Source organism: Salminus brasiliensis, chromosome 12, assembly GCF_030463535.1.
Source record: "Salminus brasiliensis chromosome 12, fSalBra1.hap2, whole genome shotgun sequence".
NCBI lineage: Eukaryota > Metazoa > Chordata > Actinopteri > Characiformes > Bryconidae > Salminus > Salminus brasiliensis.
The window spans coordinates 35,511,550-35,527,373 of NC_132889.1; the positions used below are offsets into that span (position 1 = coordinate 35,511,550).

The 15,824-nt window shown below is 44.5% G+C and overlaps 1 protein-coding gene across 1 annotated transcript in view; it reads right to left on the reverse strand.

Moving 5' to 3' along the window:
- Window positions 1–15,824, reverse strand: part of cpt1a2b (carnitine palmitoyltransferase 1A2b) — a 41,997-nt gene that overhangs the window by 3,644 nt on the left and 22,529 nt on the right. Inside the window, exons 14-16 of the mRNA XM_072693372.1 lie at window positions 5,868–6,032; window positions 2,710–2,838; window positions 1,596–1,751 (exon numbers count right to left, since the gene is read on the reverse strand). Coding sequence (XP_072549473.1) covers window positions 1,596–1,751; window positions 2,710–2,838; window positions 5,868–6,032 — 450 coding nt within the window. The remainder of the gene's footprint in view (window positions 1–1,595; window positions 1,752–2,709; window positions 2,839–5,867; window positions 6,033–15,824) is intronic.

Sequence of the window (15,824 nt, forward strand, 5' to 3'; positions counted from 1 at the left end):
ACCCTTTGAAAACTGTGACAGTATATGGGAAAATCCAAAGTTCTATACCATTCCAAATAGTCCAAGCTGTTTTAAAGCATCCTAATTACCCTGATTCATTGGGAACAGCTGTTTTAATCAACTCAACAGGAGAAAAACAGCAGCTCTCTGCAGTTGGTTTGTGGACAGTCATGGCTAAGACAAAGGAGCTCACTAAGGACCTGCGGCTGTGCATTGTGGCCGCTCACAAGTCAGGAAAGGGCTATAAAGCCATATCAAAATGTTTTCAAGTTCCAGTGGCTACAGTGCAAAGTATTATTAAAAAATACAAGAAGTTCCGCACTGTGGAAAATCTCAGAAGATGTGGTCGGAAGCCAAAAGTGACACCTGTGCTGGCCAGGAGAATAGTGAGAGAGGTGAAGAAAAATCCAAGGATCACCACCAAGGCCATCCTGGTGAATCTGGACTCTGCTGGTGGCGACATCTCAAGGCAGACAGTTCAACGAACACTGCACACTGCTGGGTTCCACGGACGCAGGCCAAGGAGGACACCACTTCTCCAGAAAAGGCACACAAAAGCCCGCTTGACCTTTGCAAATGCTCATCTGGACAAAGAAGAAGACTTCTGGTGTTCTGTTTTATGGTCAGATGAAACAAAAATTGAATTGTTTGGCCACAATGATGTGTGCACCATTTGGCGTAAAAAAGGAGAAGCCTTCAACCCTAAGAACACCATCCCCACTGTCAAACATGGTGGTGGGAACCTAATGTTTTGGGGGTGTTTTTCAGCCAATGGACCAGGGAACTTGATCGCAGTAAATGGCACCATGAAAAAAGAGCAATACATCAAGATTCTCAACAACAACATCAGGCAGTCTGCAGAGAAACTTGGCCTTGGGAACCGGTGGACATTTCAGCACAACAACGACCCAAAACACACAGCCAAAGTGGTGAAGAAATGGTTAGCAGACAAAAACATTAATGTTTTGCAGTGGCCCAGCCAGAGTCCTGACTTGAATCCAATTGAGAATCTGTGGAGGGAGCTAAAGATCAGGGTGATGGCAAGGAGACCCTCGAACCTCAAAGAGTTGGAGCTCATCACTAAACATGAATGGGCAAAAATACCAGTGGAGACATGCAAAAAGCTGGTCAGCAATTACAGGAAGCGTTTGATTGCTGTAATAGGCAATAAAGGCTTTTCTATTAATTATTGAGAAGGGTATGAATAATTTTGGACATGCCACTTTTTGTTCAAATGTGTATAAAAGCTGAGAAATATTTTTTCCCACAATGATGCCTCTTGTACATCATCGTGTTATCTCCTGGGAGATGCCTGTGTCATTTCCAGGCAAAAATATAATTTCTGGTTAAATAAAAGTAAATTTAAGTCAAACTTTGACAGGGGTATGAATACTTTCGGGCATGACTGTATGTATGTATATATATATATATATATATATATATATATATATATATATATATATATATATATATATATATATATATATGCTGAATGTGTTGCTTTTTGTATGAAGTGAAAATCTAGAACTCACTTCAAAGTTTGAGAGCTTGTTGGGTTTGTATCTTTAGGCACTTTAACACAGTCCTGGACTCACCTCTTTGAGGAAAGGGGAGTCCACTCCCAGGTATTTGGAGACCACATACAGGCAGAAGAGGTGCCTATCGATGCCTGATCCAGTCATGGCCAGCCGATACAGATTCTGATGTTTTTCAGCAGCTCTCCGGAACAGCGTGCAGCACTCTTCCCTTCCCTAATGAGAACATTGCAAATTTGTGGGTAATGAGCACCACATTTAACAGAAACAGACTATGCCTAAGGCAATAGGTCCATATAATTGCGGCCTGGCTGCAGTCATGCCAGAAAAGGACACATTTCTGCATTGCCTTGTTTGTCTGAGTTTATGACTTTCTGGGGGCTGTGTTATGTAACTACATCAGCTATAAATATCTCTCTTCAAAGCAACACTGTGAGGCCATTTTGCTTTAAGAGAGCAGCTTCAGAATCATGTTGATGCTCCATTGACTGCAAAAGTTCTGTATCTCTGTCAGATTGCTCTACCGCCTCAGTCCACATACTTCTTTCTCCTTAGATGCTGCTTCAGGATCGCTCAGCTTGTCCACAAATGCATGTGTACAGCTGTCCATGAGGGGGCGCTCAAAGTGCATTTTGTATTTATGACAGTGGAGTAAAAGTGAATTACACTACACACCTCTAGGGGGAGCCCAGGAGCAATGAAATACCAGTTCTCGCATAATGCTGCTGCAGTAACTCTTGAGTTGAAATGAAACAGGCTGTTTTTGTTTTGATGCCTTTAAGACTGACATATGCAAATGATTTCTGTACTGACTGGCTGCCTAGTTCAACAAACAAGTCCTCGGGGGCATGAATAAAAAAATTGCCAGTCCTTTTGGATGTGTGGTAGGCTTGGTTAAGCTGTTTGAGCAGTTTAGCTCTTGACTAGTATAGTGTATACATTTGAGTTTGATGGACCACCAGTGTGGTCAGGCTAGTCATGCTGGTCATACTGGTCAACCACCTTATTTATGCTGGCATACCAGTCAACCATCCTGGTGATGCTGATCAACCAGCTTGGTGAAACTGCTCATGCTGATCCACCAGCTTGGACATGGTGATCATACAGGTCAACAACCTTAGTCACGCTGGACGGCTGTGCTGGTGATGTGAGGTGGTGGCTGGGCCATTGGTACCTTTCTATTCTCCAGTGCCAGGACGAAGTCACAGCTTTCATTGGAGCAGGAGCGCACAGTCTCAGTGCGGCCCTCACGGAACAGGCGTGTCATGGAGGCCTCGTACGTCAGACAGAAACCTCCTCTGTTCTGGATAGATAGACACACACACACACACACACACACACACACACACACACACACAGATACAGGGTTTTTAAAGAATGTAAAATGAACAAAAATAATGATTAAATTAAAGGCTTGTGTGACTCTATGTTCTACAAAGATAGAGCTGCACAAAAAGCTTGGTGATGCTTGGTAATCAACCATCTGGTCATCAGTATGGCCATACTGGTCATGCTGGTGGTCATACTGGTCAACCACCTTACTGACCGCCTTGGACCTGGTGATCACACTGGTTGTGCCGGTCATACTAATTAACCACCTTGGTCATATTTGTCATGCTGATCAACGAGCTTGGACCTGGTGGTCATACCGCTCAACCACCTTGGTCATACTGGTCAACCACCTTGGCCATACCGGTTATGCTGATCCTCCACCTTGCTGACCAACTAGACTGGACCAGGAGGGCATACTGCTCAACCACCCTGGTCATACTGGTCATGCTGGTCAAACAGCTTGGACCTGGTGGTCATGCTGGTCAACCACCCTGGTCATACTGGTCATGCTGATCAACCAGCTTGGACCTGGTGGTCATGCTGGTCAACCACCTTGGTCATGCTGGCCATACCGATCAACCACCTTGGTCTTGTTATTGGTCATGCTAATCAAACAGCCTGGACATGGTGGTCAAATATTCTACAAAAAAAGAAGAACAGAACAGAAAGTACCTTTCAGACTGACATATGCAAATGACCTCTGTACTGATTGGCTCCCTCGTTCAACAAACAAGTCCTCAGGGACATGAATAAAAACTTATTACTACAAAAAGTAGTCGCTGCACAGTAGAACAGTGCACCACCACACCAGAGTCTGCTAAATCTTCTGAAGGTCTTTTGCAGTCAGACAGGCGACAACATGACCCCACCTTTCCTGTTTACCGTCCCCTCTTAATGACATTCCCAACTGAGGAAACAGCTACCTGGCAACACTTTACTATCTTCTTGCCAACTTCTCCTGCTTAGTGGGCCTCAATTATTTTAAATTCTAGGCTGATTGTTGGGACGAGGTTTGAGGATCTTGGAAATCTGCATCACCTGACCTTCCCTAACGATACCTGAACAAGCCATGTCCCAAACAGGCTCATTAGGGTCTGAGGCCTTGGTAAAGTGAGCTCAAATCTCTTGGGGTGCTCAAACCTTGCAGTTTCATTAGATAGGAATGACACTTCATAACAGTCTTATAACCAGAACACATGTCTGTTACTTTAGTTTAAGGCTGCTTGCATCAAATGTACTACATTCACAATTATGACACCTACTATGTTTTAATTACCCTATCCAGTGCCTGCTTAAGCTTGTGTTATGAAGTCCCTAAGTTGGCAGCCTTCAAAATGAGTGGTATTCAAGCCGAACTGACCTAGAGCCAGAGAAATGGTCCAACACTGTGAACTGGATGGGAAGGAACAGTCCCAAACGGGAACTTGACAAACATACTGGTCTAAATGTCCTGCTTATTCTACTAATGGTCAGCGTATAACCTCCACAACAGCAGGGTAGTTCCATGACCCCTTCCTGCCATGAGCATATTTAAGCCTAAATTCATCTGAGGCCATGTCTCAAACGCTCAGACTCGCTGTACAGCACGCAGAACCAGTGTCCTTTCCCCTAACAGCCACCCTTTTCTCCACTTTCAGTCAAAACACGTCACAGTCCACAGCTTCAGGCAACATGAACATTGCCTCTTCACATCGTCATGCCAGTTCCTGTGAAACTCTGTGAATGCGTTACACTTAAAAACTGCTATTAGCGTTCCAGGCATTTGGCAGTTGTGTCCAAACTGTCAAAAAGAAAAAGGACTTGGGTCTCAAGAAAGTGAAAGGTCACTGGGTGTGACGAACGGAGTTGCTGTTTGGATTTGGTCATTGGTCGAGCTTCAGGCTGGCTTTTTATCACTCCATCCTGTTTTGCATGGTTCTAAACAATGACCTGCTTCAGTTATTAGTTAGAGGGTTCTGAAATATTCCTCAACCAAATATCTACGCAAGCTGCATAGGCCATGGGTCCCACGGTAGCCCAAAAGGCATTTCTAACCCTCATACTAATGCGTTTAAGAGGATTACGCCGCAAATCATGCAAAAACCAGGCATATATTGGAAGTGTGGATATCACAGTCCACTCTGCTAATATCTGGGAAGGTAGCTAGCTAGTGGCGGACCTTTGTTTAACAGGAAGCTATTCTCCTACAGATTTACTCAGCAGAATAAAAATACTCTGTAAAGTTCAGAAAACTCCAAACAGCCCATTTCTACATTCTGAAATGGGTTTCAGTTCCTTTACTAAATAAAACCCAGTTGGTAACTGCTAAGTTGGTCTTGATATTGGTCATGGTAAGCAAACAGCCTGGGCATGGTGGTCATATATTCTACAAAAAAAGAAGAACAGGGCAGAAAGTACCTTTCAGACTGACATATGCAAATGACCTCTGTACTGATTGGTTGCCTTGTTCAACAAACAAGTCCTCGGGGATGTGAATAAGACCTCGAGGACGTGAATAAAACCCAGTTGGCAACTGCTAAGTTGTAACAACGGTAAATACTAGCTGGTTGCTAACTGGGAAAATAAGGCACCAAGACACAGCGGCTTGGTCTTCAATAATGGTCATATGGGGATTTCAAAGATGGGTTAAAGAGTTGGGCAACCCAATGAAAGCCCACAGTGATGTCCATCAGCTCCATACAGGCCCTGCGTGTTAGCCCATGTGGGGCTATGGCTGTTAGCCTGGATTGCTGGTAGAAAGTGAACCAGAAGAAGGGTTGAAGGCCACTGGTGTAAGACAACTGAATTGTAAATTGTAGAGAGAGAGAGAGAGAGATGGTGAGAGAAAAATAGGTGATAGAGAAAGACTAAGAGAGAAAAGTAAGAGAGAGAGAGTGAGACAATCAGTGAAGGGAGAATAATTGGGAGAGAGAGGCCGAGTCAGGGAAACAGTGAAGGGAGAGAGAGAACAATTGGCAGAGAGAGGGTGAGAGTCAGAGAGAGAGTGTGTGTAGAGCGTACCCTGTAGTAAGCCAGCTGCAGCGCTAGCTGAATGAAGCCATCTGGGCTGATCTTTAGCTTTTTGACTCTGCCTTTCCCGAACTCTCGGAAGGGAAACACGTGGCAGTCCACATCATCGGCCAGAGCTCGAGCCACGGCCAGCGACTCGGAAACCTGCGCCTGGACCTGAGGACACAGAGAGAGCGGCAAGCCCATGAGTGGAAAGTGCAGCCTGCAGTAATGTGCGGTTAATGTAGTGAAATCTGAAATCTGAAAGTGCAGATCACCATGGCCAGATCCAAAGAGCTCTCTGAGGCCTTTAGAAAGAAGGGTGTAGATGGAGATGAGTCTGGGAGACTGCTACCAACACACACACACACACACACACACACACACACACACACACTGGACTGGATTTTGAGCTATTAAACACTATATGGTTTACAGCAGCCATTATGTGTTGCTATTAGTACTACTATTAGTGTTAATTATCAACACACCTAAGTTGTGGGGCTGTATTATTATTAATAAAAACACAAAGATCTGATCTAATCAGTATCATCAGACAGTCATCAATGGGGTAAACGGATCGGGTGGGAATGGGGGGGGGGGTTCACAAACTCTTGAAGCTGTTCTCCCATTTATTCTAATATTAGCATATGAACAGTTTTCATCCTCATAATTACAGTCTGGCAACTGGAATGATGAAACGGTCGACTACTTTGTTCTAAATCTGTTGCTTATGAAACCAAGGAGGATAATTTGCACGAAACCTATCAGACATCTCCGTTTGAGAACCCACATCTGTTCGAAATAGAGGCCTTTCTCAAAACAGCGTCCATCTTTAGAACTCTTGCTGCTCAGGAATACGCAGAGTGCTTGAACCCCTAATGATTGCCACCTGAGGTGGAATATGTAGAGAGTGGCTAAGCAAGCATGCACTTATAAAAACAGAAGTGCCTCAAATGGTTCTTTGAATGATACCATACAAGAACCGTCTTTGTAATAGTAACAGTAAAAGTATGTGAATTGAATCTTTATTTTCAAGCAAATTTGACCCTTTTCTTCCAATTTGGTGCTGCCAATTAACCCACCTGTACGGACTTAACACATGTGAAGCACAGCCAATGCCTCTTTTCAAACTTCTGAGAAAGGCCTGTCTCCCTCCACCCATCCTCACCCTCTTCTATAGAGGGACCATAGAGAGCATCCTAAGCAGCTGCATCACTGCCTGGTTTGTTGGACCTGCACAGCCTCTGACCGCAAGACCCTCCAACGTATTGTGAGGACAGCTGAGAGGATCATCGGAGTCTCTCTCCCCTCAGTTATGGACATTTACACTGCCCGCTGCATCCGCAAAGCAACCAGCATTGTGGATGACTCCACCCACCCTTCACACAGACTGTTCTCCCTCCTGCCATCAGGAAGAAGGTACCGCAGCATCCGGTCCAACACGACCAGACTCTGCAATAGCTTCTTCCCCCAAGCCATCAGACTTCTCAACTCCAGAGACTGAACTGATGTTTTTTTTCCACTTTTTTTTTCTGCTCCACACACACACACACACACACACACACACACACACACACACACACACACACACATTTACCCCTGACAATATGGGAAGCATTTTGCACAAATAACCTTACTACCTCACTGGACTCAATATTTATTGCACACTGCAAAATTTGCACACTACCCCTAAATTATGTATTATTCTCTGTCTGTACTGTGTTGTGTTGTCTGTCCGCACTTGTATTGTGTTGCACTTCTGTTCTGTATGCACGATGTCTATGCACCACCATGGTCCTGGAGGAACGTTGTTTAGTTTCACTGTGTACTCTGTATGTAGTCGAAATGACAATAAAAACCCACTTGACTTGAGTTGACCTAACCTGACTTGCTGGCAGGGCAGCTGACCCACTCTGGTGAAAAACTAGGTCCCCAACTCCAACGGACCAGCTAACATACGCCTGTGCCGGCCAACATTTAAGACCGATGAGCGGAGAAAGCGCTTCTTCGCACCCAGAGTGAGCACGGCCATGGGAAAGCGGCAAGGTCCGGTTCTCATACAGCATCACTTATTATTCCCTGTGTCGCCCCAAAGAGGATGTGGGCTCCTTTCACACATATGACTGGCCTTGAAGCTTGTTTGGTAGGACGGTGTTTACGTTTTTTCGTTGGAACTGAGATGTTCTGCTAAAGGACCTTATCAACATGTTTTTGCTGTGTTTGGCAGATCGGAAAAAAAAGAACAACAAGACGACAACTAGCTATGTTCTCACGACCCGCTCCTCAGTTCGGCCTACCTTCTGAGTTGGGTTTTCAAGGCTGAGGCAGAGGGAGACTTTGAGGGCGTGAGTATCAGAGTATTAGCAGCTGACTGGTAGCTCGGGTTGCTCATTAACATGCAGATTTTGATTGAACGCTAATGGAGTAACCGAGGGCCAGGGGAAGGATCCATCGATTGCGTCCTGTTACTGGGCTGTATGCAAAGTGTCCTTTACGTTGTAACAGGCTTCTAGGCTTTGTGATGCAGCTCATGCATACTGCCATAGCTGACTGACCACAGCGTAAAAATGCCCGAACACAAACGTAAATAAACACAAATCCTGTGGTTTTTGTCTCGGCAAAACCAAGTGGACCAAATATTCTGAAAGGTCTAAAAGGGTCCATATAAGATGTATGTGGTAGTAATGTTTATTATTGTAGCTGCATGCTTTTATATTTTTGGTATTTAACTCCCTCCCACACACACAAACTGCCATAAGAGCCACAACGTTTTCAACCTCCTGATTGAAAACCGAAATATGGTCACAATCCCCACTAAAGGGATGACCGTCATTGCTGCTGTTCCTAAAAATCAGCCACAGTTTGAATGAAGAGAGCTGAGAGGCTTAGCACACACACAGCAGCGTCTCAGCATGCTCCAGATAAACAGCAGTATGAATAGTATGAAAAAAACAGACCTGTGCCGTCAGCACTGTAAACTTCACCACCCATTCTACGTGATGTGAAAGCTTGTGTGGCTGGACCCACCATGGTTGTCCTAATCACCAAGTGTGACGAAAGCTGGTGTGCTGGACATCCAAGTCAACATTCATGGCTCTGTGGTTATCCTGTGTGGAGTCACTCAGGAAGTCCTCTTTCTGGCCAGCTTCGCCCATCTCACACCAAAGCTCTTGATCCTGTAAACCGATGCACCTAGTTGCACCAGTTGACTAATGAACAGCTTCTATCCACACGCCATCAGGCTTGTGAACACCTCCTGCCCCCTTTCACTCTGAATTGGCTGAACTCTGACATGCACCCATTCTTTACATGACATTCTTTACTTGGTGTTTTTCTTTTACTTAACTTTACTTTAGTAAATATATATATATATATATATATGCATTTTTATATTTTACTTATTTTGTTTCTCTCTCAGGGAGTGAAGCCACACAGGTTTCTAGGCACCTCCATATCCAGGGACCTGAAGCACTTTCTCACCAGATTCCCATCCAGACCAGTATGTAAGCTGCCTGGAGATCTTGTTATCCCTGACCAGTGCACCTTCACTCTTGTCTCAGGCCTTGAATTTCCCCTCAGGCTCCGCGTTTTGTTTTTTAAGAAAAATATGTTTTATTTATATAATTTATAATCATTCCGTGTGAGAACCGCCCCTTGCTTTCGGGGCCAAGTAGCAGCTTAACACAAGCGTATTCTGAAGTGTGCTAGATTCCAGTGCTGAACCAAGAAAAAAAATAAATGCACACCAGAAGTCAAGCTAGGTTCCTCATTGTTCCACGGTGAAACACAACAATGGAGTAAAATTTGTTTGGCATGTTTGGAGCGCCAGTGTGGCGACTCTTAATTTTCCTCCTCAACCAGGAAACCGTGGAAAAAAAAAAACACTCAACAAGAGAAGCTGTGACAGTGCAGAAAGTGGAAATTCCCAGATTGCCCAGGGTCCTGTACTGTGCTCAAAATCTACAGAACCTGTCCAAGGGACTAAAGTCCAAGGAAAGTCCCACGAAAGCTGTCACCCTATCCTGGACCTTGGAAAAGTAGTGGATGTTGACAACTGGAACTCACTGTTGCATAACGCTCCAGGAATGTTCACCTCCTCTTTTACAGCGCAGCAGTCCATCCGCTTCTCTCCTACAGGTTCAGTTGTCAGTCAGTGATCGGCTGTTAATCATTCTGTAAACTCAGCAGCTCATGTCTTCTGCTCATTAACTCCAATAAGTTACTGATGGAAAAACACCTCACCTGCAGAATTGAGCTTTCAGCACTTTTTAAGGCTGTCAAAGTCGCCAGTGACGCAGGCATCCCACCCTGCAAAACTCTTTTCAGGGGGGGGGGGAATAAATATGTCCAAATGTTTGTGGACACCCCTTTTAATGAATACATTTAGATACTTTAGGTTGCACAGATTGCTGACACGGATGTACGTACAAAGGCACACAAACACACACACACACACACAGCTCGTCTAGTCCCTGTAGAGAAGTACTGTCAATAGGTTAGGACTCTCTGGAGCAGATAAACCTGTGAAGCTGTTGGCACAATGCTTAATGCCAGATGTGAGCTAGAGGGGTAAAAAGCACCCCCAGCATTAAGTTTTGGGATGAGCTGGGGAGTAAGTTCGGGGTAAGGTGGGGTGGTGGTCATCCAAGATCCTCATCTAAATGCAATTAAGCCCTTCCAGCAATGCTCTCCCTGGACAGTGGGGGCAGCTACATCAACAAAAGAAGGATAAAATATTATCCCTTTAAATACCCTTGATTTCAGACGAGACGATAAATGTACAGGTGTCCAAATAGCCTGTCCAGGCCTGTCCAGGTCTGTCATTTTAATGGGGATCAAGTAAGGGCTCTAGCTGGGCCACTCAAGGACATTCACAGTGTTGTCCTGGCTGTGTGCCTAGGATCATTGTCTTGTTGGAAACTAGGACTTGGACTAGTCTAGAGGTCCCAGGCGCTCTGGATCATGTTTTTATTAAGAGGATCTCTGTACTTTGCTCCATTCAGCTTTTCCTCAACCCTGAACAGCCTCCCTGTCTTGATTGCTGAAAAACACCACCGCAGCATGATGCTGCCACCACCATGCTTCACTGTAGGGAACAGTATTAGACAGGTGATGAACAGTGCCTGGTTTCCTCCAGCTGTGATACCTTACACAGACAGGTGGGTGTCTTTCCAAATCATGTCCGATCAACTGAACTTACCACAGGTGGTTATTAATTAAGGTGTTGAAACCTCTCATGATAATCAAGAGAAATAGGAGCCTACCAGAGCTAAATTTCAACTTTCATAGCAAAGGGTCTGGATACTTATGTCCGTGTTGGCAAAACTTTCTATAAGTCTGTTTTGCCTCTCTCAGGATGGGACATTGGTTGCAGATTGATGGGGGAAAACCTGTCTTCCTGAATGCATTGTGTATGTATGTAAATAGATATGCATATATATATACACACATACATTACAGTACAGACTGTTGCTTACTCTATCCTCAGCCAGTTTTATAGGGTAGAATCCAAAAGATACAAAATTAATACACATGCAAAAATTATTATGGATATATATATATATATATATATATATATATATATATATATATCAGTGATGGCCCAATGGTCCCTGTGATTGAGCTCCAAAGATCCCGTGTCAAGATAGGAGAAACCTCCAGAGAGTCAACCATTACTTTGCGAAGTAATTCTGGGGGGCTTCGAGCTGATGGGAACCGAAGCCAGAGACCCCTTGCCAGACAGAAGATGGATAAAATTTGACCATCAGGAGAAGCAGGTGCGGCGGAGCTATTACATAACTCCACTTTAGCAGTCCACCAATCTGAGCTTCAGTGGCCAGACAGAAGACAGAAAACAACCACATGAAAGTCCATCTGGAGTTTGCAAAAAAGGCCCCTCAAGGACTCTCAAACTGTGAAAACAAGAGTCTCTGGTCTGATAAAACCAAGATTGAACATTTTTAGCTTCAATTCTATCCGTCACTGCTCCTCACCTGCTCAATACCATCTCCTACAGTTTTTCAGATGCTGGGACAAGGTTCACATTCCAACAAGACAATGATTCTGAGCACACAGGCGAAGGGTAGTGTACAATGAGTTTCACTGTAGGAATGTATGAATGTCCTGACATGTCCTGCAGTATTCTAGTCTAATCAGTCATAGAGAAGTGCACATAATATCATAACCTACGTAGGTCCCTGCACAGGGAGCACAACACTTTTCCGATTCTTCTGTGAACTTTTGCCAACACATTCTTTTAGTGAGCTCTAGCAGTAGCAATCAAGTGACTGCACGCTTTCAAACATTTAGAAGAAAACCCACAGTGGTCTGTCAGTGTGCAAGTGCTCTGGGGTTTGGCTGCTGACCAGTCGTTAACAGCAGCAATGAAGGAATGGCTACTGTGAACAGCAGTTACACTGTTAGCCCTTCACACACAGGAAGTACTTAATTACCTGAAATAAACACTGGAGTAAAGGCTGGGATTAGAGGAATAATGGTGGTTCAATGAGTGTCCCGCCTCTCATATGCAATCGATCCCCTTCGGTGTCATTGCTGGACACTGCAATGCGCATATGTGGCTCTAGTAATCTGCATGACAGAGTTACGGCTTGATAAGATGAGATAAGATAAGATAAGATAAGATAGTCCTTTATTAGTCCCGCAGTGGGGAAATTCTCAGTGAGATGAAATTCTCAGAATTCTCAGTGGAAATTCTCAGTGAGAACAATAACTGATCATCCATGACTACACCAAGGCTTCAAGCTTCTGTAGAAGGAGTGACCAGTGAGTTCTCAAAGGAGAAATAACGAATGAGCAGGTGTCCCAATACTTTTGTGCATCGAGTGTACAAGTTGACATTCTAGGGCCCCCTTTAACCTCCTGAGACCCATACTTTTGCTTGGTGTGCATTTTTAATTTCTCCTATTTAGGATTAGCAGAACCTACCAAGTATAACAACTAAACTTAGTCTTTGTACAGGAAGCCCAGGATGTCCTCATATGAGGCCAAGAGGTCAAAGAGAAGCACCAAGATACTTCATGTGTCCTGAAAGCTGCCCTGTGCTGTACAAGACTACAGCCAGTTCTTGTGTGGATTTTAACCTCTTAAGACCCGGCGTCCTCATATGGGGACATTACATTTCTGCTTCTCTGCACCAAGATACTTAATTGAGGACATCCTGGACTTCCTGTACAAAGACTAAGTTTAGTTGTTATACTTGGTAAGTTCTGCTAATCGCGAATAGGAGAAATTAAAAATGGGGCTAAAGGGGGCCCTAGAATGTCAACTTGTACACTCCATTGACAAAAATATTGGGACACCTGCTCATTCTTTATTTCTTCCTGCTTTTTTGGAGTAACTGTCTCTACTGCTTTCTACTAGATTTTGGAGGAGCACTGCTGTAAGGATTTGATTGCATTAATTGCCAGGACCGTTAGTGAGGCCAGGGTGTTGGATGATCACCACCCCACCTCATCCACCTCATCCCAAAAGTATAAGGTGGAGCACCGTCCATCGTTCTAGAGAACACGGTTCTTCCACTGCTCCACAGCTCAATGCTAGGAGGCCTTACCCCCCACCCCCACCCCCCCAGGATGATACAGGACAGTAGGTCCTATTCTATTGGCAGCACTTCTCTACAGGGACTAGACAAGCTGTATGTGTGACTTACACTTGTGTATCAGCAATGGGTGTAACTGAAATAGCTGAATGCATTCAACAGAAGGGGTGTCCACAAACATTTGGACAAATTGTGTATGTTCGCTAACGGATGCCTGAGCTGACTAGCATCGTACTGAATGATGAGGGGGAGAGGGAGGCCATTTGTGCTCTTTGGGACCCCCAACTACAGATGAGAACTGAACCTGCAGCCTTTCAGTACTGGGATCAGTGCTTAGGTTGGAGTATCTATTTTACTGTTGCTGGTGTGAAAAAATGAGTGCACCTCACCCCACCCCTACATCGATACATCCAATCTAGAAAATGTCCTAATGTATCCAAACCTATAATCCAAGTCCGTGATCCTGTTCCACTAGATTGAGTCATTACTACTCTGTTTATGGTTCGCACATTTTGTACTCTTCTGGATACAATCAAACAAAGCACAAACAACAGTTTTGGGCTTTTTCTGTGGTGTATCTGTTATACATTAGCTGTGTTTTGATCTTTAAAAGCAGTTTAAAGCATAAAAAAATGAAAAAAAAAAAAAAAAACAAAAAAAACACTCATGAGAGACATTTCGGGCCAACAGCCAATTTGCTCTGTCAGACCCCTGGCCACAGGTGGCTGCAGATTTTGCTGGGTCTTGCCGCCTTTAAAAGCTTTCTACTGCACATTACAGCATAGAACTGAAAGCCCATTAACTCACAGCAATGACAGATGTAAAGGCAGAAGTTAATGGACAGCTGGCAGAGACTGCATCCTGCTCACACAAGCAGAACCAGTACTGACATTCAAATGAAGCTCGACTCTTCCATACTGGCACAGTTCCCTTACCTGAACCAGGTATTTCAGCTGATACTTATCACATGCCTGTCCTGTGCTAACACGGTTCTTACAGCACTTGTGAAGCATCTGCCGCAATAACCGGTGCTTCCATTTAGTATGGAGGAGTGAAGCTTTATTTGAACTTTGGAGTAAATAGAACACACACACACACACACACACACACACACACACACACACACACACACACACACACACACACACCATCCTGTTTAACCGCTTGTTTAAAGTTTATACCCACTGCTTGGAGGCTGCAGTGATAGAGATATATATATATATGAGAGGCCCCTGTAAAATGACATCCATCCATAATGTACTGTCACACAGACCGTTCAGTCTTAGCTGCAGAGCAACGAAACAGACACCAAACACGCCTCAGCTGACTGACCACATTTGGAAAAAAAAGAGGGGAAGTGTGCAGACCGCATTGTTCAGGGAATCCTTCCGTATTCCCAGCGCCTGACTGTGGTAAGAATTCCCTTGAGAATGCAAGTGAGAAACAAGATGACCTGAAACAGGACAAGTGTGTATGTGCACATGCGTGTGTGTCTGTGTGGAGGTGGGTGAAGGTTGGCGGGGTGGGGGGAGGTGGTGATGCAATATGTTGAAATGACATCTTGGGTGCTTTCCGGTGTAAAACCCCCACAGGAAAACAGGCTGGAATGTATGTGGGGAAGAGTGACACAGATAACAATAAGTGGTTACATTAAGGCGTGCAATGCATGAGTGTGTGTGTGTGTGTGTGTGTGTGTGTCTGTGTGTGCGCGTGCGTGAGTGTGTGCGTGCATTCGTTTGCAGGGGTTGTAGAAGCACGTATGCATGCTCTTTCTTGCCTGTGAGTGTAACCGTGTGCATGCAGTGTGTGTTTATATATATGTGTGTGAGAGAGAGAGTGTGTGTATGAGAGAGAGAGAAATTATGAATTATTGATGCAAAAAACATTTACATTCTATATTCTATAGGGACAAAAGTATTGGGACACCTGCTCGTTCATTGTTTCTTCTGAAACCAAGGGTAATAAAAATGCTTTTTTTGGAGTAACTGTCTCTACTGTCCAGGAAACAAGGCCTCCTACCACGGTGTGGAGGAGCATTGCTGTGAGGATTTGATTGGATTAGTAAGTTCAGCCCAAAACTATTGGCTTTGGTTTTAGCACCATCCACCATTCCAGAGAACACAGATCCCGAGTGCTGGAGGGCTTTAATACCCCTCTAGCCTCCGCTTATTCTATGGGCAGTACTTCTCTACAGCCACTAGACAAGCTGTGTGTGTGCATTTGCACATCTGTGTCAGCAATGGCTGCGACTTAAAGTAGCTGAATGCATTCATTAGAAGGGGTGTCCACAAATATTTGGTGTGTGTGTGTGTGCGTGTGTGTGTGTGTGTGTGTGTGTGTGTGCGCACTGTTAGGAGATATGGCCTCGTTCTGCAATATCTTCTGAGAATGTTTTGGAGAAAAGTCCA